General features: G+C 44.6%; 2 protein-coding genes across 4 annotated transcripts in view; one reads left to right on the forward strand and one right to left on the reverse strand.

Annotated features, from left to right (window-relative positions):
- The window catches only part of EIF2AK3 (eukaryotic translation initiation factor 2 alpha kinase 3), a 168,958-nt gene extending 157,176 nt beyond the window's left edge, over positions 1-11,782 (reverse strand). The window contains exon 1 of one of the 2 annotated variants that reach the window (XM_029593131.1): positions 11,188-11,782. In XM_029593131.1, the coding sequence (XP_029448991.1) occupies positions 11,188-11,489 (302 nt within the window). In that variant the 5' untranslated portion in view covers positions 11,490-11,782. The remainder of the gene's footprint in view (positions 1-11,187) is intronic. The other variant, XM_029593121.1, reaches the window with a different exon arrangement.
- Positions 11,783-11,978: 196 nt separating this feature from the next.
- Positions 11,979-25,337, forward strand: part of RPIA (ribose 5-phosphate isomerase A) — a 73,328-nt gene continuing 59,969 nt past the window's right edge. The window contains exon 1 of one of the 2 annotated variants that reach the window (XM_029593154.1): positions 11,979-12,154. The gene's annotated coding sequence lies outside the window, so the exon portion shown is untranslated. The remainder of the gene's footprint in view (positions 12,155-25,337) is intronic. The other variant, XM_029593172.1, reaches the window with a different exon arrangement.

Genomic DNA, 25,337 nt, shown 5'->3' on the forward strand with positions numbered 1-25,337 from the left:
GATAAATTGCAGGAGGATCTTGTAAGACCGGAAGATTGGGCATCCAAAGGGCAGATGAAATTTAATGTGGACAAGTGCAAGGTGATGCATATAGGGAAAAATAACCCTTGCTGTGATCACACGATGTTAGGTTCGACATTAGGAGTTACTACCCTAGAAAGATCTAGGCGTCATTGTGGATAATACAGTGAAATCGTCGGCTCTGTGTGCTTTGGCGGTCAAAAAAGCAAACAATGTTAGGAATATTAGGAAGGGAATGCCAAATAAAATGATGGATCTCATAATGCCTCTGAACTGCTCCATGGTGAGACTACACCTTGAATACTGTGTGCAGTTCTAGTCACCACTTCTCAAAAAAGATATAGTTGCACTGGAGAAAATACAGAAAAGCGTGACCAAAATGATAAAGGGGATGCAACAGCTCCCCTATGAGGAAAGGCTAAAGAGGTTAGGGCTGTTCAGCCTGGAGAAGAGACAGCTGAAGGGGGATATGATAGAGGTCTATAAAATCAAGAAAGGACTTGAACGGGTAAATATGAATCGGTTATTTACTCTTTTCGATAATACAAGGACTAGGGGCACTCCATGAAGTTAGCAAGAAGCTTGTTTAAAACAAATCGAAGAAAATTCTTTTTCACTCAGTACATAGTTAAGCTCTAGAATTCATTGCCAGAGGATGTGGTTACAGCAGTTAGTGTAGTTGGGTTTAAAAAAGGTTTGTATAAGTTCCTAGAGCAGAAGTCCATAAACTGCTATTAATCAATAAGGATTAGTAGTTTGGATCTATTCATTTAATGGTTGGGTACTTGCCAGGTACTTATGACTTGGATTGGCCACTGCTGGAAACAGGATGCTGGCTTGATGTACCCTTGGTCTGACACAGTATGACATTATCTTATTTTCATGGCTGTCTCATTCCTTCTCCTCTCTGTCTTTCCCCTCATACCGTCAACCCCAGTCACATAGCCTCCTTTCTTCCTTTGAGCCATTCTACCTACATTTGTGCAGCTCTCCTCTCCTCTGTCAGGCCAGTGGCAAAGCACGTGGCAGCACTGGAAAATGTTCATCACCACTGTGATAACCGCAATCGGTCCCTCTTTTCCTCACATACTCATAAAGTGTAGCAGTAGGGTTTATGATTCTCAAGGGCTGCAATCAGTGCTCGTCTTTCCCACCTTCGTTAAACACGTGGCAGTGTGGTTTTAGGCTTCTAATGGTATAAACAGCCCCTCTATCCCTCCTCCTCCTGGTCTGCAGTGAGTTGGGGGTGAAATTTTCAGGGCCATAATAGACCCCAGTCTCACTCTCCAGGCCTGTGGCAACAGCTCAACTCATTTTATCCCTACATAAAAACTCTCTTGCATTCTTTTTGGAGGGCCTCCTGGGGATAGTCTCGCAGACCCCAGGTTGGGAACCACTGTTCTAGAATAGTCACTGTCAATGTCCCTGGTTTGAAAGGGAAAGATAAACAAGCAGGTAAATGGAAACCAGCCAGGCATCACAGGACTCCAGTCCACACAACCTGCTGCACTCTTTATTCTAAGAGCAAAACAAATCGTAAGAATTAATCAGCTTTCACAGGTTTGGCTGCCTCCCAGTTATTTCATCTCCAATCTGCTTTATTGGCTCCCTATAAAGTCTTCTCAGCAGCCTATATTCTGCCCCATAACAACACCAGGTCAGACAATTTACTGGCTTAACACAAAAAGCAGAGCTTTATATGATAAAACTTGTAAACATGAGTTAACTAAAGAATATACATTAGACGTCATGTAGAAGCAGCATTATTTAGATTCCTGACTCTGGCCTCCCAGGGGTACATAACAATCATCTGCAACTAGTCCATGCTGGCTGCAGGGGGCACCGAGCAACCTGTGCACTGTTAAGAGTCAAAACCATAAAATCCCTGTTCCCCCTCCAATGATTCACAGTTCAAAAAAGAATGTCCACTGAAGGTATCCCTTGCTGAAGATCTTCTACGACTTTGTCTGGATCTAGAAGTCTCAGGTAGAGGTCCCACTCAATCCACTGAAGATGAGAATGACCAAGCTTCCTAGAGGTCTTCTTGTGTAGGGAGGTATCTGTTTTACATCTCTCTCTCCTCCTAAACAACTCTTGCTTTTTAACATCATTTCTTTTCATGTTTATCCTGTAAAAGTATTTGGGCTGCTTTTATTACTGCCCTCCCTAACCCTCTCTCCACTACCTCACTTCCTGTTTTTCTTATTTGTTGGTTGGGCAGATGCCTAATATTTTTTGCAACTTTACCTTATTAGACAATGGGCTCCTGTCCTCAATTACTTCCTCCCCCACCAAAAAAAAAAAAAGACTTCTCTAAATGTTAAAACCCTAGTTGTCCCCTAACACTTTTGTCTGTTTGTCTTGACCAGGGTTGTGGGGGAATGATCTAGAATAGAGTTCCCCCACTTTTTTTCAGATTTAAAGGGTAGAACAGCAGGGAAGAGGCAGGGAGAGGGTGAGCTTAAAGCAGAAAGAATGGAGAAAATACACTCTGCTCCCTATTCCAGTAGGCGAAGAAAGCACCAATGGGCAAAGGATGGTTGGGGATTAAGCATTGGTGGGGCCTGGCAATGGAGGATCATTGGGATGAAGAGGAAGAGTGTGTTTGGAAGGGGAGCCCTGGCCCCTGACACAGATCATACCTGGCACAGACCCTGCTCCCTGCACCATAGTTCTACTTCCTTTTTGTCTGCAAACTAAGCATCACAACGCATAGACTGTAAAGCACTGTATATATCTGGAGTGATATATATAAATAGCTAAGAATAAAAGCATTAATGAGGAAACTAATAAATTAATCTTCTCAAAACTTGTTAGCCTACTTTTTAAAAAAGAAGCATGGATTATTTGTATTTTGGCATACTCATAAAGATCTCTGAAGAACAAATACTGGACAGCACAATTCTATAAAAATAAAAAAAACAAAACACTACAGCAAATGCTCTTATGGATCCTATAATTATTTGTATTCCTCAGTTCTAGTTGCTTAGAAGAGTGGCACTGTCTGTAACAATAATGTATGTGAACTGGTCTCCTTCCCATGTCTCAAGCTTTGCATGGAAAGTTAGAGAGAGGCAAACCCCCCCCCCCCCCCCCCCCCCCAAGTGTTTCCAAGCACTGGCTCATCAGGATCCCTAAAGAACTTTAAAGAATTGCTTAGAAGAAGAATGGCACTGTTACAGAAGTAAAAGAGTAGTCTAGTGGTTACAGCAGCAGATTCACAAGTGAGGAAGCCAGGGTTCAAATCCCACTGGTGCTCCTTGTGACCTTGGGCAAGTCACTTAGATACAGACTTCAGTGGGGACAGAGAAGCACCTACCATACCTAATGAAAAGGTATGGGCTAAATCTAAATAAATAAATGGGGCGACATTTCTAAAAATGGGAGGTAAAAATTGGCTTCAGCCCTTAATTCCATCAGTACATCAACAAACTGCAGCGTATGCCAAACTCTACCTAAAACTACTTTGCAAATGGGATGGTAGCATTTGTTTAAGAACAAAATGTATTTGTGATTTATGTTCCAGTAAGATGTTTGCTTCACCCATCTGAAATCTGAAAGATTTTTTAAATTTGGCTTTCCCAGTCAACAAATTTTAAAAATAGATAAAGTTTACAAAAGTGTGCAGTGGTTTTTTTTGGAGGACTCAGAAATTCAAAATGCATTCTTTAGGACAGCAGAAAAGTGCAAAAGGGCACCTGGACAGACAGGAAGTTCCTTTAATGCGTTCTTTCACTCTTACACAAAGAACACATAAATGTCCAGTATCCCATAAAGCAGCACAGTAAGATCTGTTAGCGTTAATAGGTCAAGCCTGAGCAATTGTTCAGAGATCAGATCCAAGAGGTGCAGTATGAATGAACGTAAGTTCACAGAAGTGGCCTTCAGCTATAGCAGCACAAAAAAAAAAAAGTCTTTTTCAGAGATAAGAACAAAGGAAGGGCTCTTTTAGGTGAAATTTGAGCTATCAACATGTGCAGATAAGGTGCTAAAAAAGGCCAACAGGGGACATTGTAATAAGGTTTGCTCAGCAGAGCACACAGTTTCATCCGCTGTTGTGTGCACATTTTGTGTGCACAAAATTTACACCTGATGCAACAACTATTGTGCATAAAACGTATGTAGATAGGACTGTACGCACTGTGCAGCGCCTTCACATGGAAATCATCTCGCCCCCCCCCCCCCCCCCCCGTGCAGAGAGGCACATTAGCTTAACTCATGTTTTCTTGGCGCTGGAAGTTTTACTCCTGGTCTGAAGTGGAGTAAAGTTTCCAGCACTAGTGTTAGTCTATGGGCAAAAAGGCAAAAGTTCTGGTGCCTGTAGTTAGTATTTTAAGCACAGAACATATGCTTTGTGAGGGGTTTTGGGGTGCTAAGTTTTTCTTTGTGCACATTTTATGCACTTTTTTTTTTTTTAACTCCGGATGCGTTAGCATATGACTGCATTGGGAGTTAAAAAAAAGACAAATCTGCTTATGATGAATTTCAGTGCACAGTTAATGCTCAGCTAATTAAATTGGCCCTAGATTATAGAAGACACATGCTTTGCAGGTTGGCTATAGATGATTTGCTTTACATGATCGGGGCTTTGTCCACCTCCCACCTGCCCCACAGGATGCCATTTTTGGCACCAGATCATTCACTTTATAAGCCTACTACGGGAATACTTGCCTCTTGATATTATTCTGCTTGCCCCATTACCTCTCGGAATCGACTCCAGGCACAAAAGCTGAATCTTTAAAAGAGGAGCAAGATCTCCAGGAGTTCAAGTTCTTACTTTTGAAAATCACTGCTCTTCAGGTTGCCACATCTGAACAGTGAATAAAATAACTCTCTAGGCCAAGGTCTAGTCAGTCATACGACATCCTTTAAATAAGAAATTAGTTTTAGGTAAACCAGGATTAGAAACCAGGGGTTAAAAAACTGAAAGATCTGATTTTCTTAGAGAATTATGATGTTAGATTTTCTGCAAATTAGGGTAACATAGTAAAAAATTAAAAATAACACAGCAAACTATGGCAGAAAAAGACCATCCAGTCTGCCAAGGATTCATTACAGATGCCAGCCACAGAGAGTGACCACCTGAAAGATTTCTCCCAAATTCAGGATAGTTGTTTTTGTCTGGTAATGCAAGCAGCATCTGAATCTGATCTTTTCTATCATTTATCTTGATGCAAACCAACCACATTATGTAGCATCCTAACTATACCCTACTCAACCACACTGTGATCCACTATGAAATGTCTGACCAGTCACATTAAAAGGTGCCTTTGTTTCTATGCTAAGGGGAACGCCTGCATAATCTCAGAATCCAAAAATGATTTAAAATTTAGCTTTCAGTATGCATTGCCTACCAGCAAGAAATTTAAGAAAAAGCTGGTGGGCTTTACATATTCAATTGTATTATATGCTCTGGATCCCTTGAGACAGAAGACAAATCCTTTCAATGTTGCAGCACCAATTCTTCAAAGCCATTTGAAGAGCATCCTATCCTGCCAGAATACTTCTTAAACTTACAGTGATTTCCTGACAGTTTAAGGTATCAATAATATATGCATACAACATCTTGTGGGTCCAACTTCTCAGCTCATTCACAACCATGAAGTGACATCTCCTGTTTCACAGGAGTTTCAATACCAGCACCTACATGAACAACGACCAGTAAATGACAATTGCTTGTTAGCCTGAATGTTCACTACATGAAAAATCTAGATGCCTGAGCAAGCACCATAAAAATTGCCACTGCCATATGACCCAAGACTTGTGATACTTCTCGAGCCGTAGGATGACGTGTCGCCACTAGGGAACGTAGAAGTTGACAGAGCACCTGTTGCGTGTAGTATCCAGCCGAGCTCCGATAAACTGCAGAATTTGAGTAGGTTGCAGGATCGATTTCTGAAAATTGACCACTAGTCCTAATGTCTGCAGACAAGTAATTACTGTTTGCAGGTGTTCCAGCAGGAGGTTTGGGGATGAGGCCACTATCAACCAGTTATCTAGGTATGGAAAGATAGTCAGTCCCTGGTGTCGAAGGTGGGCCATCACCACCACCATGCAATTGGAGAATACCCTGGGTGCCGATGAAAGGCCAAAGGGGAGAACCTTGTATTGGTAATGCTGGCAGTTGTGTTGAAAACAAAGGTATTGCCAGGAGGATGGGTGTATTGATATGTGGGTGTAAGCATCCTTCAGATCTATGGAGCACATACAACCAATCGTTTGGTTGTAAGAGGGGAAGGATTGATTTCAAAGATACGATCTTGAATTTTTCCTTGACTAGCAATTTGCACAGTTCTCGAAGATCCAGAATTGGATGCATGCCCCCTGATTTCTTCGGAATGAGGAAGTAAGGGAAGTAGAAGCCCTTGAAACGGGCTTTCGGTGGAATTTGTCTGATAACCATACTTCGCAAACAATGGACAATCTGGGGATGAGATAGTTTTGGTGTTCGCATGGATAGGTAAGGAAGGATGGGCTTGGATTGGAAATGAAGTTGATAACCGGATTGTACTATGTCGAGTACCCACTGGTCGGACGTTATGGACTTCCAAGCGGGACGATGAGATGTGATTCTGTCTGGGGAGGGGGGGGGGGGCGGCTGGAGGGGATGGTGGTGGCCGCGGACTTAAAAAGACTGCTGTGTCTTCAGTGAGGTCATTGATGGCTGCGTTTGTTGTCTTTGAGACCTCTGTTTACCTCTCCTTTGTTGTTGTTGAGGCTGATGGGGCTGTGGTCGTTGATAAGCGGAATAGGACTGTGTTCTGTACGGTTGGTACGAGCGGTATGGTCTACGTGAGAATTGTTGATGATGCGAACTGACGGGGTACCATCTAGCAGAGGAGAAGTTTGCTGGAGTGGTTAATGACTGCACCCCTAAGGCTTGGTCTTTGAGACTGCTAACTGCTTCCTGGAAGTGATCTCTGAAGAGATTATCTCCTGTGCAAGGTAAGTTAGCTAGTTTATCGTGCAATTCCTCCCGTATGGCACTAGCCCTGAGCCATGCCATTCTGCATGCTGCAATCGTTGTAGCAGAGGCTCTAGACGAGGTCTTGAATGTTTCGTATACGGCCCTTAGAAGATGACGAGAGCATTCTTCCATCCTGTAGCGGGGTTGAAAAACATTTTGTCCCATGGAGGAAAGCATGACTTTAGTTGCCTGTATACATTCATAGATGTATTGAATCATGTAGAATAGATTTTGAATGTGGGCAGACAACATTGCATTTTGATATATGCGTCTGCCAAAGTCATCGAGAGTCTTATCGCGGCCCGGTGGAGCAGAGGCATACGCCAGAGGATGTGGTTAGTGCAGTTAGTGTAGCTGGGTTCAAAAAAGATTTGGATAAGTTCTTGGAGGAGAAATCCATTAACGGCTATTAATCAAGTTTACTTAGGGAATAGCCACTGCTATTAATTGCATCAGTAGCATGGGATCTTCTTAGTGTTTGGGTAATTGCCAGGTTCTTGTGGCCTGGTTTGGCCTCTGTTGGAAACAGGATGCTGGGCTTGATGGACCCTTGGTCTGACCCAGCATGGCAATTTCTTCTGTTTAGATCTTTGTAGTGCAGACTCAACAACAAGGGATGCATGTGGTAGTTGTGGAAGGGAATACGGTGGATTGTTATGCATTCTGAATTTTAAATCAGTTTTCCTTGACACTGCCAGCAAAGAGTGTGGATTTTCCCAGGAATTCTGTAACACAATGCAAAATATTTTGTGGGGGAAGAGATGTAGGTTCTCCCGGGGTGTCAAAACTTTCTAGAAGACCAAGTGTCTCCGCTCGGGGGTCTGGTAGTTTAGAAGCCATTTTATCCAAATATTTTGAATAAGAGAGATCCTCCGGAGGAAAATAGGGTTCAGGTGGTTGCTCCAGCGGGTCCAAAGCAACCCATCGAGGAGGTTGAGAATTTGGAGGGGGCGGGGGGGGGGGGAAATGTGGTGTCTCCCTGTTTGGGGTCAGTGTGAGTTGGAGATTCAGTGACCAGGAGTGCTGGATGGGGTAATGGTTCTATAGACGAGTCCCCTGATAACTGTCTCTTCTTGGGGCTTGGCGGGTTCTCCACCGGTAAGGCAAAGGAGGATTGTAGGGACTCAAAAACTCCCGAGAGCGATTGAGACAACTCAAAAAATGCCTGTCTAGATTTTCCTTGTTTTGGCGACTGTGGTATTGTCAGTCGAGGGGTAGGTTGCGGTGTTATGTGTCGTGCTGTCTTTTTAGAACTAGAAGTACTAGGGTCGTCGTGTTTTGATCGTGAACTAGCCGTTCCGTCCACTCCGATAAGCTGCGAGAGTGGGATGAGGCTGAAGAAGATGGTATGGGAATGATTTCCCGTTCGGACGGACATAGCGATCTTGATGTCGATGGTTGTCGGTAAGAACTGCATGTGGAAAGACTGACATCTGATAGTTTACTCGTTAAATGTTCCCGATGACGTCTGTGACTAAGTCGGTGACCATGTTTATGGTGGTGACTTCATGACTGTGATGGTGAGTCTTGTGCTGTCTCAGGCGTTTAGTATCCCTTGGAGGAGATAGAGACTTGTGGCCAAGACTAGATGTTGAACCACGTGAGGTGGAACATCTTGAAGATGACCGCCGTCTTTTTAAATGGTTTGGACAAGTGTATTGTTGACTTCTTCGAAGGCGGTATCATGTGTGCTGTAGTTGGTGGTGATGAATTTGGTGCCAATGGCGTTTCGTCTGGCATCAATTGTCCACAGTGCTTTCTTCTCTTTGTCGAGTGCGCAGTCTTCAATGCTTTGTTTTCACTTTCCGGCATCATATATGTCGTCTCCAGGTCCGGCTGCGCCGTCTTCGGTGCCAGTTGTGCAGTCTTCGGCACCGTGCTTGCGCTGGTTGCGCATACTTTGGCGCAGAGTGTTCAGATTCCTGCACCGGGTGCGCCATTCTCGGCGCCCGGTGTGGCGCCGGTTGGGCCAACTTTGGCGCTAATTGCTCCCCAGAGTAAAGTCCTTACCTCCCGTTTTGGAGGCCTGAGGGTCCCACAATGGCGCTCTTCATCTTGTATGGCCTGGTTTTTTAGCTGGCCCAGGAAACGAATGGGCTTCCGAAGGCGGATGGAGCTCTAACATTTTGTAGGCCCAATACTGCTGGGCCCTAGGTGACATTCTCACACAGAATTCACAGTCTTTCTGATTGTGGGAAGGTCCCAGGCAGCGGTAACAGTGGTCATGTCCGTCAGTTATGGACATGACCTTACCACAGGGACAAGGTTTGAAGCCGGAAGGCTTTTTTGGCATTTTAGACATTTTGAGGAGAAATCAAGCTCCGCGTGCGCTCCCGTGCGCGGAAAGAACAGACTGAGGAGAATCCAAACTTTACAGCGCGGGAACATACACGCAGCCGCAGAGATTCAAAACTCTAATCTTTGCTTGTTAAAGCTCCGCCTCCTGGGCCCTGATGGACAGTTCCCATGGCAGCATGGCTAATTCAGCCCTGCTATCAACAGGAAAAATATATGTAACGTGTCACATACTGCAGCATTTTCAAGGAAAAAGGAGGTAATATTGCCTCTCTATAAAAGTCTCTGGTGAGATCTTTTATAGAGAGGCTCATCTGGCATACTCATCTGGTTCTGGAGATCGCACCTTCAAAAGGATACAAACTGGATGAAATCAGTCCAGACAGCAGCTACTAAAATGGTCAGTGGTCTACATTATAAAGTATATGGAGATAGAGTTAAAGGCATGAGTCTGTATACCCTGGATGAAAGGAGGAAAACAGAAGACCTCAAATGATTAAATGCACAGCAGACAGGCCTCTATCAGCAGAAAGGAGGCTTTCATGGCAGGAAGGTGAAAGGGGGTAGACTCAGGATTAGTCTTTGGCGGGGGGGGGGGGGGGGGGCATATGTTATTTTTTAAATAAAATTCACAAAAATTACATCAAAATGAACTTGAGAAAGAACAAGAATGTTAATACAAAATAGCATACAAGCAATAAACAAACAAACAAACACAAATAATACAATCAGTTTATAAGTAGCCTACTAAATGAAGGGGGGGGGGGGGGATACAAACACTAAACCCAATGAGGGATTGGATTTTAGAATAGAGATAAATTAACATTAGAACATAGTCTACCATCTAATATGAGCCAATGGAGAGCTCCACTAGCCAAAGCCATTACTAACACCACCCAAGCTATCTGCCTTTTTTTGCATCCAAGGAAAACAATTCAGGAATAATCTAAGGAAATATTTATTTACAGAGAAGGTGGGGGATGCATTGAACAGCCTTTCAGTAGAAGTGGTAGAGATAGAATGTGTCAGAGTTCAGGGAAGCATGGGGCAAGTACTAGAAATCTCAGAGAGGAAGGGATTCTAAAGCTAAGCAGGTGGTATGGATGGGCAGGCTGGATGGTCCTTATCTAATGTCATGTTCTGTGCAAGATTCATTAACATGTTACATTTTGCTACCAGCTTATTATTTAATGAATATATCCTATTTTTTCTACTAAGATAAACTGACCTTGGTCCATAAGTTTAAAAACATTTCCTGGACAGTTACATTTTGCAGAATCTGTTAAAATATTACAAAGCAAAGGCTGGAAAACAAACGGCGCAACACAAATTTACAAATTCTGGTTATGCTTCATTCTTCATCAAAAGGAAACAGAAAATTAGAACGAACATAAAGCAACAGAATAAAAACCCGAGTGTGAAGCCGCACATCTCCGGCAGCCTAAACAGCGGCAGCCTCAGACTGCTAAAGTCCTGCAGATTAATGCATACCGGTACCTTCCATTCAGTTCGGCCAGGAGCAAGAGCGTCCACTCTCTCCTAACCTAGTCCACATCATGTATTAAATTAGTCCAATAAAAAGGCAACACCTTATATTATTATTTTGTTTTTTTCTACCTTCCAATGCAAACTAAACTCTTCTCCATCCCAACTGCAAGAAACCCTCCGGCCCTTTAATCGCGCTAGGTTCCTATTCATCCCAAGGCGCCCGGGAGAACAGAAAGAAGTCACACTCCGTTACAGATCAAGCCGGGCTACTATCGGGGGTGGGAGGGAATCGCTGCTGCTGCTGCCCACGGACACAGGGCGAGAACCTCCAAAGCCAGGAGCACAACCGGGATGGGGGTGGGGAGGGAGGGGGAGAGAGAGAAAGCGGACATCATATCTACCCCCGTGCCTCTCACCTAGGCCTCAGCTCTTCACGGCCGCCGCCGCCGCTATCGTAGAACTCCTGCTCGGCGGCCGGCCCGGGCTCGTCGTCCTCCACCGTCACGTCCCCGGCCGTGAAGAGTCCAGTGCCGGCGCCGAACCCCAGGCTGCTTCCAGACACGCCCTCCTCCTCCAGCTCTCCCCGGCCACCGCCGACCACGCTGAGGATGTTCCCGGCCGCAGGGGCCGGACCCGCCATCGCCGCCGCCGCCCGCAGCACGAGCAATGCCAGCAGAGAGAGTCCGAGCGCCCTGCGCCAAGCGCCGCCGCTCTCCATCGGCGATCCCGCATGGACGGACGGGCGCGGCCCCGCTCTGTGCTCCAGAGCAGCCTGTACCGATTACAGGGACAGCGGCGCCTCGGCTGCAGCCGTCACCGCTGCCGCCGCCGCCATCCTAACTTCAAACAGCCGCCGCTAAGCTCGAGCCTGGCTCCTAACACACCGACCGAGCCACTGCCGCCCCAACAACACAGACACATACGAATAGCCGCGATTGGTGGATCTGAACGTCACTCCTCTCTACCTCCCGTCCCCATTGGCTGACTCCCTCCCGGCTGTCAAAATTTCGAAGGGCCCAATGGGATAGGGCGTGCGTGTCCTCCTCGATTGTCAACATTTTTTTTTTTTTTTCGGGTGGTTGTTTCCATACGGATTTGGTAGGAGGCTAAGACGGACCCGTCGCCAATCAGCCGGCAGAATCATGCTTAAGTACCGCCTTCTGTTTGCGTAGTAAGACATCGCCTTAGTGCGCTCCTTCTGATAGGTTGGGCCGCAAGTTACGATGTGGCCCGAAAACGATGTTTGATTGGAGCAATGGGAGGATAAGGAAGTTGTTGTTGTATGGAGCTGTTTGGGTCTCGCGGGTCCGCTATTGTTGCTGATTGGACTTCGCTGGAATTTAATACGTGGCCGATTTTGAGTGTCTCGAGCGCAGGGGTGAGGTAATTCCCGGAAGACAGTGAAAGGAAATGTGCTGCACATGCGCTTTGTTTCACCGTATTAATTAATGCTGGGAATGCTGAATCGAACCACCAAGATGTTTCATTGAGCTCTGAAGCTAAACTAGTTTGAGCTCGTCAGCTGATGTCTAAAAGTTGTTGGGTCATGCATGGTGTAGCTGGGTTGGTATAAGAGAAAAGGTGGAAAGCCAAATCACCAGTCCAATAGAAGAGCACAAAGAGATTTGGCGAGGAACGTCAATGTCCAAACAATTTTAAGCTGTTCATAGATTAATTTATCTAAGTAAGTGGGTTGGTAACAACGGCCTATAACTTCCAGAAACTAACCGCTGGATACTGGCAGGTTGGAGGGGACTGATGTCATCTAGTTTACTAGGTTATCATGAAACCATATTAGTCTAAATGGTCTATAACTAGTAATATAAAATAGATATGTAATTTGATTTTAACTAGAGATAGAATTTGACTTTTTTTTTAATACAACTATTAACGTATGAAAATGCTTTTTATAATCTGCCCTAACAGTCATGTAATCTCATTTATAATGTATCCAATTCTGAATTGATAATTGCTATTGCAATGTAAACTGATTACTGTCACTGTCCCCGTGGCACTGAGAGCTATAGATTTTGATTTGATTTTACAAACCATTTTGAACAGAGGTTTACCATAGTCTGTACACAAGTTGTGGAGAGAGAAAAAGTGACCAGAATTAGGAGGAATACCAGATAATGCCTGCAGATAAGGACCACTTGGCTCACCTAGGCTGCCCATTCATGCTTGTCTACTGTGCTGTCACAGATTTTATTTAATCTGTGGCATTTTCAAAGAGGAACCTTCAAAGGTTCCTCTTTGAAAATGCTTTTTAATTAGCAACACACCACCCCATTTTATTTATTTTATTCAAGAAGATTTATTTTTCACACTTTATGCAATTCAACATGGGGTACATCAAAACAATTATAAAGGTACAAATATTGACAAACTTAAACCAAAACACAAAAGGCCTACATGACTACTGGCTGTTTTTTTTTTTCTTTATCATGATGGGGAAGACGTGAATCTATTAAAATTCTTATTATATGACTCTTGACAGGAATATGGAGATAGACCCATGCCATATTCCATCACTTCCAAACCCTCTTTTTTTTTTTTTAACCATTCCGTGGCTGAGTGCAGGGTCTCCATTTTGAAATGGAGTAATTTCAAACCCTTGTTGACCCCTTTTTCATCTCGAACAGACCAAAAGTTCCCTTCCCTCTTGTGCAACAGAAATGAATAAAATATTCTCCTTGCCCCCTTCTCATGGGATAAAGCAGAGACCATAGCCCCTACATCTCCTAACCTCTGTAGTGCCATTTTTTTCACCACATGAGGGAATAAAAAAGGAGTTTGGCACCATGAACTCAGGTATGTACCCCCCTTCAAATAATCTCCAGGACCCACTGCTCCAGAGTAACCTTGGCTTGCTAAGCATGAAACCATGCCAAGCATTCACTTGCACCTGCTGGTAGATTTGTCCCTGGCCTCTTGGTCCACTGAAAGGACTAGAATTTCTATTATTGAGGCATGTGAAGTCAGTCCAGATGCCTTATCCTTGCACTAATGCTTAAAATGCTCTCCTTTGATAGCCAGGTCCTACAGGACCTTATACTCCCTAAGGAGTGGGGGTCCTCCTAAGAGGGATCACTCAGTCCCTCAAGGACACGAATCCTCCCCCTAGATGCCTGCAGCCAGGGAAAACACACTTGGGAGATAGCTGTACTGGGGAAAGTTACCCCAAGCTCGGCAGATTTAACCAAGATGGGGAATTTCAATATCCATCTACACTGTAACTGTAGGAGACAGAGACTACTGACGGGTCTACAGCCATTCTCTTTTTATGACCAAGATTGAAGTCTTTAAGAGGGTATGCCCTCTGTCTCTGATGAGTAGGAAACTCCCCAAGCGTAATGGACTGGTGAAGAGTAAATATATGTTGCAATATAATCAGCATGCTGGAATCATGACATGGCCAGTGCACTGAGAGGAGAGGATCACCTTGCTGGTGGCTGAAAATGAGTAAGTTTTTGCTTGGGAAATTTTCTTTTTTAAAAGTATTGGGGTGAAGTTAACTATTTGGGAATATTATTTAGTGTGTTTCTGTGTTTGTGCTTTTAATAGTAAGGCAGGGAATAAACAGAAGTCAGTGTTTGTTTGTATATTAAAAAAAAAAAATAGCCAGAAGCTAAAAATAAGCTAGAAGCAGTGTATACCTGTAAAAAGGTTGAAAAGTTCAGTTACTCACCTTGGAAAGATGTTAAGGTAGTGTGATTTTGGTTTGATTAGGTACCAACATTTGTTAATCAAGAGAGCAGTGAGTCACTCTGTCTGATTAACTGAAGTTAGACTGTTTATATTTCCAACCCTCCTCTAGCTCATCCTTTAATTTATAGGCAGGTGCCACTTTCACAAAAAAACCTTATTGAGAGTTTGATCATTCCCCTATAAGCCACTACCAGACATATAGTGAATTCACTAATACATTTAATTAATTAGACACATTCCTACTCCCATAGCAACCTAAAACTTAAGTAGGAACTGAACAAATTTGAGATGAAGGCAGCAGTCCAGCAGCAAGAGGGGGGCTTCCCAGTCTTTTGCATCGAGTGTCACATGTATGATTTTTTACCCGCCAGTGAGAAATTGTATATGTGCATGCGATGCAAAGAATTCCTGGCTCTGAGAACGAGTCCAATCTCTGTAGGCTAGAGTGACAGACCTGGAGGAGCTGAGGCAGACAGAGGTTATTGGATGAGAGCTTCAGGGACATAATAGCCAAGTCCCATCTTCAGACTGGCAGCCCTGGTGTTGCCTTGGAGGAAGAAGATCTCGTGATTGGAGTGCATCAACCTGGTGCAGCATGAAAGGATTCTGTAGGAAGGACCTGCTCTCCAAGTGGTGCATTGTCCTTTCGCACCGAGGATATCTCCCCAAGGCCTACTGCCCAGGAGGGAAGGGTTAGGTCGTCTGTCATACTTGGTGATTCGATTATTAGGAATGTAGACAGCCGGGTGCCTGGTGAGCATGAGGATCTTCTGGTAGCATGCCTATCTGGTGCGAAGGTGGTGGACTTTGCGCGTCACCTAGATAGGATTTTAGACAGTGCTGGGGAGGAACCGGCTGTCATGGTACATGTGGGCACCAACGACATAGGAAAATGTGGGAGGGAGTTTCTGGAAGCCAAAGTTAGGCTCTTAGGTAGAAAACTTAAATCCAGAACCTCCAGGGTAGCATTTTCTGAAATGCTCCCTGTTCCACACGCAGAGCTCCGGAGTCTCAATGTGTGGATGAGATGATGGTGCAAGGAAGAGGGATTCAATTTTGTAAGGAACTGGGGAACCTTTTGGGGAAGGGGAGTCTCTTCCAAAGGGATGGGCTCCACCTTAACCAGGATGGAACCAGACTGCTGGTGCTAAGCTTTAAAAAGGAGTTAGAGCAGCTTTTAAACTAGAACAAAGGAGAAAGCCGACAGTCGCTCAGCAGCGCATGGTTCAGAGGGAGGCATCTTCAAAGGATACTAATGATGCATTAGAATTAGGGCATCGCAACAGTGAGGTTCCAATAATAAGAAAAGTAGTCCAACTGCCTGTAACTAAAAACTCACCTGAGCTAAAAAATTCTAACATCCCTATCAATTAAAAAGCAGAATGAAAATACAAACAAAAAACAAACTTTGAAATGTTGTATGCTATTGCCAGAAGTCTAAGAAGTAAGATGGGAGAATTAGAATGTATAACAGTAAATGATGACATAGACTTAATTGGCATCTCAGAGACATGGTGGAAAGAGGACATCCATTGGGACAGTGCTATACCAGGGTACAAATTATATCGCAGTGACAGAGGAGCATCCGGGAGGCGGTGTAGCGCTTTATGTCCGGGATGGCATAGAGTCCAACAGGATAAACATCCTGCACGAGACTAAATGCACAATTGAATCTTTATAGGTAAAAATCCCTTGTGTGTTGCGGAAGACTATAGTGTTAGGGGTATAGTATTTTCCACCTGGCCAAGATGGTGAGACGGACAGTGAAATGCTAAGAGAAATTGGGGAAGCTACCAAATTGGTAGTGCGGTAATAATGGGAGACATCAGTTACCCCCAATATTGACTGGGTAAATGTATCATCGGTACATGCTAGAGAGATAAAGTTCCTGGATGAAATAAATTACAGTTTTGTGGAGCAATGTCAGGAACCAATAAGAGAAGGAGCAATTTTAGATCTAATTCTAAGTGGAGCACAGGATTTGGTGAGAGAGGTAACGGTGGTGAGGCCGCTTGGCAATAGTGATCATAATATGATCAAATTTGATTTAATGACTAAAAGGGGGACAGTAAGCAAATCCACGGCTCTCGAGCTGTTGCGTCCGTTGGTCTCAGACGGCTTCGACCCTTGTGCCGCAGCATTTTCTCTGCTCTCCCTGCTAGCCTTGGGAAGATGGCTGCTGCCGCGTCTGCAAGCCTCGTCCTTCGGTGCCCCCGGAACAGCTATGGCAAAGCCTCATGTTTCTCCTAAGGGCCTCCTAGGGTTTGCGCGCGCACATGCCACCCACGTCTTTATCCACGTTATGGCGGGAACCTCGGGGGCGTCACGGCATCCAGGTATTTAGCCTGCGCTTGTTTGCTAGCTCGTTGAGTTAGCAAGGATTGGACTCGTCTGGTCTGAGCTACTCTGCTGCTTCCTTGCTGCCGCTGGAAGCCCTCCCTGCCCTTCGGGGTATTCTCTAACCTGGGTACCCGCTCCTCGGGGGCCCTCTGCTTTCTTTCAGGTGCCTTTCTGGGATCAGGTACTTGCTCCTCGAGGGCCTGCTCTCCCTGCCTCGGTGCCTGTTACCATCGACTTCTGCTTGGTGGAATCATCAACCTTACAGCTACCATCTAGTGAGTAATCTAATTCTCAGTCTGTCTCAGCTACAGCTCTGCCGTGCTGGGAAACCTACACCTAGATATCCCTATACCATCTTGGTGAGATGGGTTCCCTCTGCCGACGATCCCTGGATTGCTAACTCTGGATCAACTTACTACTACCACATCTGGTGATACACATCAGCTGTACAATAAGACAAAACTCTGTGTTTGTGGAGGAGCAAGAACAAGTTAAGGAAATGCCTCACGTACTTTTATTAATCAATGGCACATTGATTAATAAAGAGTATAGACATATTTTCGAGGTTCTTGAATTTTATAGTTGTGTTACTATTAAAAAAGCAAATGTATTCGCTACTTTTCTTCTGGGTTGGGTTACTCTACATCTTAGGATGGTAGGTACTGTTTTTAAATTTAGATTTTTGATTTTGGCTGTAATTATTTCTTGTCATATCTTATTTTTAATTGTAGTATTGGATTTTGGTTTTAATGCTTCCTTGATAGTCCAGGTGCCAGATTTCCACTTCTCACTCATAATCTTTTTTGGCTGATGTAAACCATTATATGTCTAATTTAATGTGGTATGTTTTATGTGATTTGTTTATGCTGTTTTATTATGATTTTTGATATACATCACTTTGATGCTTATAGATACAAGAATAGATATTAATTTTCTACCCCTATGCAGATTTCTATGTCAAAACATGGCCTTTTTGGGTTTCTAGCATTCTGATTATATTGCAATATGTTTTTATCTCATTATGCTTTGTATTAAAGGCTTTTGTTTGTTTTTGTTTTAATTCATACAATATATTTCTCTTGTATTTGGTATTTGCTTTATTTTTATTGTTTTTTTAAGTCTGTTTATGGTTATTTTTATTAAGTCTTTTTTTGTATTCTGTGCCTTTGTTTGTTTACTAAGTGTGGTTCATTCACTTCTCTATCTTTATTTTATTTTTTTTATTTTAGGCCTTTTTAGCTTTAATTGCCTTCTTTACCTCACCAATAAACCATGCTTCCTTCAACTTCTTTTAATGTATGGAATACATTTTATTTGGGCTTCCAAAATGGTATTCCCTCACATCCTGCAGACCAGTCCGGACCAATGGGAATTTCCTCCTACCAGCAGAGGGAGGCAGAGAACCAATCTCTTTGCCTTCACGGCACCTCTATATAACACGGTCCCATTGGAGGAGGCGTCATTAGTCCTCTGCCTCCAGCAGAGGGTAGGTGGAAGGTCTGATGAGAAAAAAAGAAATAAGACGCTGTCTTGGAGTCTAACTGCCCTGAAAGAGGGTAACATACCTCCCTGATAGGCCGGGGCTGAGTTGGGGGATTGCATTCAGGGACAGCCGGCAGTGTCTGCCTTTCCCTGCCTGAGTGTTGGCCTTGGGATTTCCCAGCACGTGGACTAATGGCGATGGAGGATTCGGCCCAGGTTTCCCCTCCCTCCTTCTCAGAGACAGTTGGAGAAGGGGAGGAGGTGTACACAACAAGTATTGCAGGTTCTTTTTGCAAAAACTGTGACGGGGGAGAAGAAGCAGTGCAGTCCTCAAGAGGAAGGGGAGTGTTCTAGTCCTGGGTCCCATCCCTTCTCACTACCGCCAGCACAAAGGTCCCCAGGAGTATCAGGCCGGTATAGGCCGTCCCTGATACGGGAACCAAGGCAGGAAGGCCAGAGGTCACCAGAGTCAGAAGGCTCCAGGAGTCCAGAGTTTTTTCAGTGCACTTCATAAAGATGCACAAGGCCTGTTTGGAATTAAAGGGGCAGCAGAGTCGTCGGCCCCAGGCCCTGAGGGGCTCAAGACAAAAGTTCCTCTAGGAAGAGAGCACGATGGGAACCAGAAGGAGGACTGTCTCCCCGGTGCCATGAACCCAGCCCTTTTAAGGGAAGAAATGTTTTCCACTGGGGAATCGGACAAGGAGGAGCTGGAAAAGGATGAACTGCGTTCACAGACCAATGACTTGGTGGTTAGGCTGTTCGGCCAGCAAGAAGGTTTCATTTCTAAAGTCTCTAAGGAGTTGCAGTTGGAAGTGGGGCATCTAAAAGAGAATAGACCCAAGGGTAACCCAGTCCTTACAGGAATTACAAAGCCAGCCAAAGAATGTGTGCTGCACTCGGCCATTAAAGAGATGATGATAGCAGAGTGGGACACTTCGGAGCTGGCCCTAAAGAATTTCAGAACCATGGAAGACGGATCCCCTGCAAGAAAGGGAGAGACATTCTTTAAGACACCTCAGACGATACTGCGGTAATAGCATTGTCAAGAAGAACCAGAATTCCTGTGGAAGTAGATACAAACTAGACATATCTACAAACAGGTCCTTTGATTTGGATAATTTAGCTCTTCAAGTGGCAATTTGTGGAGGCTATGTGGCAAGGACAATTGTCTGCTGGCTGCAGCAAGGTCAGGACCAGGGAGGTCCGGAACAGTTAACTATGGAAGCAGCAGCAGCCTTTTTGGTAGACACCTTTATATGATATCATAAGTATCTCTGCCAAGCAAGCGGCCAAGGCAGTTATCTCAAGCCAATTGCTAAGCAAGATTAACCAGGCTTCCCTTTAAAGGGAACCTCTTATTTGGTGAGCATTTGGTCACAATGGTAAAGGAATTTTGAGAATCAAAGCCGCCAAAACTACCGAAAGACAGGAAGCCCGTAGCCAGAGGCCCTACCTTTTAGATTTTGTCTGAGGGACGTCAGAAAGTATAGACTGGGGACAGCTAGGTCGCATAGGGCTAGGTCTTCCGGGACGTCGCAGTCCTTTTGAGGCAGCAGGCAGGGTAACCGCAAGGGTAAGCTCAGAGCAGCAGCTTCAGGAAAAAGGGCCTTCTGACAAGTGTGAAAGCTATGCCTCAATCACAGACGTTCTATGAAGAGAGGGCCCAGATCACAGATGACAAATGGGTGCTGGAGGTAGTTCATCAAGGCTATGCATTGGAACTGAACGCTCCAATATGCAAAAGTTAAGTTAGATCCCTGTTCAGGGACTCAAAGAAAAAAGAGGCCTGGAAGATGGTACACAGGTTGCTACTGTTAGGTGCCATTGTTCTGGTACTGAATCAGAAGTGAGGAAGATACTTACGGTAATCTATTTTATTGTGCCAAAGGAAGGAAGGCACGTTTCAACTGGTACTGGACCTAAAAGGGGTAAACAAGTATGTGAGTATACCCCATTTTTTGATGGAATCACTGAGAATGGTAATTGTGGCAGTGCGCAAAGGAGAATACCTATCCTCCTTGGACCTCATAGACTTATACCTGCACATACTCATCAGGCAAAGCCATCAACAGTTTCTGAGGTTCACAATTGAAGGGCATCGTTTTAAGTTCAAGGCACTCCCGTTTTGGGCTTGCAACAGCCCCCAGAACTTTCACAAAGGTGATGGTCGTAGTAGCTGCATTCCTCCGCAAGGAGGGAATCAGCGTCCAACCATATTTGGACAGCTGATAAGATTCAACTCAGTTCAGGAGGGGTTGCAAGCAACTCAGAGGGTGGTGCAGGTATTGCAGAACTTAGGCTGGAAAGTGAACCAAGCCTAAAGCCACATGCAGCCATCTCAGGAATTAGTGCATCTAGGGGCTCAATTTGACACAAGAGAGGGCAAAGTATTTCTGCCGCAGCAGAGGATTCTGCAGCAACAGATGAGGTCATTCCAGAAGGACCAAAGCCATACACCCTGGACATATTTACGCCCTCTGGGGGTCCATGACAGCAACCACAGAGGAGACGAGAACTCATATGAGACCACTACAGAAGAGGCTTCTTTCCAGGTGGTTGCTGTAGCAGGGATACTTCAAGCAACTCATTCTTTTAGCCAAGATGCAAGGCAGCCTAGGCTGATAGCAGTCCAGGACCAACCTCAAGGAAGGAAGAAACCTAGAGATATCCCCCCCCCCCCCCCCAGTGAATAATAGTTTCCATGGATGCCAGCAGAAAAGGATGGGGGGGGAGGCGCATTGTGAAACATAAATAGTGCAAGGCCACTGGTCCCCGCAGGAGGCAAGATGGTCAGTGAATGCCCTGGAGACAAGGGCAGTCTGGCTGGCATTAGAGGAGTTTCAGGAAATACTCCAGGGAAGAGCAGTGAAGATTTTTTTTTTCAGGCTATGGCGCATGTGAGCAAGCAGGGAGGCACAAGGAACAGGCAGGCCCAGAAAGAAGCCCAGTTGCTGATGCAATGGGCAGAGAAGTACCTGCAAGACATCTCTGCAACCCATATAGCAGGATCACAGAATGTTCAAGCAGATTTTTTGAATCTCCAAGAGCTGGACCCAAGGAAATGGGAGCTGGCAGATGTTGCCTTCCAGCAAATAGATGTCAGATGGGGACATCCCAGTTGGGACTTGATGGCAACCCATAAAAATACAAAGGCAGAACAGTTCTCTAGCAAGTCAAGAAGCAGCCTAACCAGGCGAATGGATGCACTAATCCATTGCTCCTACCATGTGACAGGGGCCGACCAATGGCACCGGTAGTTCCTGTCACATGGTAAGAGCAAAGGGCCACCGGCGCCATTTTGTTTACTGGCAGCTGACAGCCCGAGAGCGGGAGATCGCTCCTGGGACCCCTCCGCTGGACCACCACAGACTTTAGGCAAGTTTTGGGGGGTCCGGAGCGTGGGGGGTTGTAATTAACAAAATTTGAAGGGATGGGGTGGGTTTTGGGGGGTTTTTTCGGCGAAAATTGCTGAGAGAAAAAAAAAAAGACCCGATGGAAAACATTTTTTTCATGGGTTGGCCGACCCGTAGCCCAACCCGGCATAAAAAATGAAGCACATCACTACTGGCTATTGAAAGGCAGGAATTGCGTAAGAAGGCTTACTCCAAACAAATCTCTACATGATTAAAGTATGGAAACCTTCCACCTCCCGAGAGTACACAAGAGTTTGGCAATTCTTTCAACACTGGTGCGGACAGCGGGCTGCCAATCCAGAGAAGGCAGACTTGCCAGTAATCTTGCAGTTCCTGCAGGCAGACCTGGAGAAAGGCCTAGCAATAAATTCTTTAAGAGTACAGGTGGCCTGCTTCAGAGAACTGATTAAAGGAGTCTTTAGGCGCTTAGGTTGATATATCTAGATTTCTAAAAGGTGTGAATTGAGCGCCCTCCAGGAAAAAAACATGTGCCAGCATGGGACCTAAACCTGGTGCTGAGAGCACTAATGCAGCTACCCTTTGAGCCAGTCAAACAGCATCAATAAAGGACCTCGCATTAAAACGGTGTTTCTTGTGGCAATCTGTTCAGCTAGGAGACTCTCGGAGCTGCAAGCCCTATCATGCAGGAACCCGTATTTGTCATTCTCCAGAGATAGTCGCAATTAGATCAGTCCCTTCATTCTTACCCAAAGTAATGTCGCATTTTCATATGAATGAGTTGGTGGTCCTGCCAGGCTTTAGGAAAGAAGGGAGGGCGAGTAAGAAGCCGAGCTTGAAAAGTCTGAATATAAGAAAGATCCTGCTCAGATATCTGGAGACCACCAATCACTTCAGAAAGTCAGATTGTTTTTACTGTATGCAGGGCACGCACAGGGGAGGTAGCATCAAAGGTTTCTATCAAAAGATGGATCAAGGAGTTAATAGCCTCCAAGGCTCAAGGCACACTCCACCAGAGCGCAAGCAGCATCATGGGCAGGATCCGGAGCAGTTTCGCAGCTAGATATCTGCTAAGCAGCTACTTGGGCCTCACTGCATTCCTTCACTAAACACTATATAGGTTAAACACAGGAGCAGAAGGATGCAGCGTTCACCAGGGAGGGTGTTGCAGGCAGCTATGGAGCACTCCTGCCCAGCATGAGTACTGCTTCGGTACATCCCCATTGTTCTAGACTGGTCTGCAGAACATGAAGGAAGGTGAAATTGGTCTTAACCTGCTAATTTCCTTTCCTTTAGTCCTGACAGCCCAGTCCAGAACCCCCTCTAAAAGAAATTTTCATTTTTTTTCCCCCTCATGCTTTATTTACAGTAATTATAAAAGAAGGTAAAATATTGAGAGAGAGTAGAAAGAGTCATTTACTCCCTATGCTGTGAAAACTCTGACGGGGCAGAGCAACATTAAAGCTCTGATTTTGATTTTTTTTTTTTTTTTGCAATGCATTTTGGATGTTTTTGTTTTGGTTTTCAGCAAACCTTAAGACAGAGTATTTTACAGTCACTCAGGATTAGCTAGTATCAAAGTATGTATCCAGGAAGAGGATACACTAGTGATCAGACATAGCAGGAAGGAATGCATATCCAGCTTGGGCAATAACTACTAACATCTCCTCCAGTGGGACCACATTATACAGAGAGGCACCATGAAGGTAAAAAGATTTATCCTCTGCCTCTCTTTGCTGGTAGGAAGAAATCACTGTTGGTATGGACTGGTCTGCCAGGACTAAAGGAAAAGAAATTAGCAGGTAAGGACCAATTTCACCTTTTTAAACCGTGATCCTGCCTCATGCAAACTTTTAACCTTAATTGACAGTGCCTAGAGCTTACAAAGAGAGATCAGCTTTTTTTTTTTGGGGGGGGGGGGAGTGTATTTGTGTGTGATATAATATGGAACAGGTTGGGTGGAGGGGGTAGGTTTGTGTATATGAGAGAGAGAAGATAAACACCACAGGGAGCTTGTTTGTGTATATACCACAGTGGGAATGAAGATACAAGGGGGAGCAGAACTAGGACATAGTAGAGAGAATGCCTTCTTCCCTCCTCTTCCTCCACTTACTCTTCCTCACCACTCTCCTCCACAGTTCAGATCATCCCTCCCTTGATTTTAGATTATATTCACCAAATCCTGGAACCTTCCTTCCTATCTCTCCTCCCCAGATCCTGCCTCCTCTGATCACGCTCCTATTCCCCTTTCTTGATCCCAAAACCTCTCTTCCTGTTCCCCCAACTCCTATCCTCCCCATCCCCAGTCCTCTCTCCATCTTCTACCCCCATTCCTAGTCATTTAACCTCACCCCATTCCTGGTCCTCATCCCCCTTCCTTTTCTGGCCATCCCTGAGATCTCCTCCCTGTATTTATACTTGAGATCCCTTTTTCTTTCCTAGTATAAACAAAATTAAATTATACAGACATAAGCAAGGTTGAAAAGCAACTTTATTTTTAGAATGTAATATAAAGGTTGGAAATGTTTGCCAGCATGCTTCAGAATTTTCTAGTTCTTACCACAGAATCCACCCAGGAAATTTTGGGTCTGTGCCTTAAACCTTCTACTCTCTGTTGTCTGATCTTATGGAGGAGTGGGAAAGGGGACCACAGCAGAAACAGTACCTAGAGAAAGCAAAAATCCTCATTCCTTCCCTGCCTATACTTTCTGTCACATCTGCTTGCTAATTGGTTGGCTTTGGAGGTGCTTTCAGAGTTGATTGCACCATTTCCCTGTGGGTTGTTTTTTTTTTGCCTTGTACATCTGTCACTATCGGATATATATCTGGAAGTGGAAAAGGGGATGCAGGAAAGAGGAGTTCATGGGCCCAGTCCAAGGAAGGTGAGTCTGGAGAGGAGTGGACCGAGTCCAGAGCAATCAGCAATCCCAAACATAAGGTGGTTGAGGATGAAGTATCTGAAGAATCCCCAGAGTAGCAAGGTTCATGGTGGTGTTTCTCCAGCCTGCTTATTCTTCACTCCTGTTTGGAGGTGAGACCGCAACCTCTTTGCCAAATGTTCAGTGTCTCATTTCATCGCCTGCAGTGAGGACAGAAGTTAATGGGGTTTATGTATTTAAAGTTCTGCATCCTGTTTGCTCTGGTGCAAAAACTGCATATTTTTATCAATAAAAATAACCCCATTTTTTCCAATGAGGAAAACACTGGTACAAAATTGTAATAAATAAGCCCTTATGTGAGTTCACTTAACTCTGAATTTTAAGCAAGATCAGGTACCTTTGACAAGAGACCCATCTAAGGATGGCTGCCATGTTCACCTCCAATCCTTCACCTGTCCCATGACAGGTTCGCCATATGCTACTGGTGCCATTGTTACCAGGAATATAACATAATAAAAGAAGCCACTTCTAACTTTGTATATACAAATTTAGGTTTATTCTGATTATGATCATTTAGAAAAATTATCATTGTTTTGGATATTAGATAATGTTAAACACGTTTGATAACAGATGACAAGCAGTGAATAAATCTTATTAGTTACAGTTTACATAAAAGCTACTTATACAGTATATGTTATCATAATATTGTCTTGGGATCTTTAAGGGTAAAATAGTAGTAATGTGGTGCAATTCTAAATTCCTGTCTTTCATCTCTGCATTGACACT

This window comes from Rhinatrema bivittatum, chromosome 1 (assembly GCF_901001135.1).
Source record: "Rhinatrema bivittatum chromosome 1, aRhiBiv1.1, whole genome shotgun sequence".
NCBI classification, from domain to species: Eukaryota; Metazoa; Chordata; class Amphibia; order Gymnophiona; family Rhinatrematidae; genus Rhinatrema; species Rhinatrema bivittatum.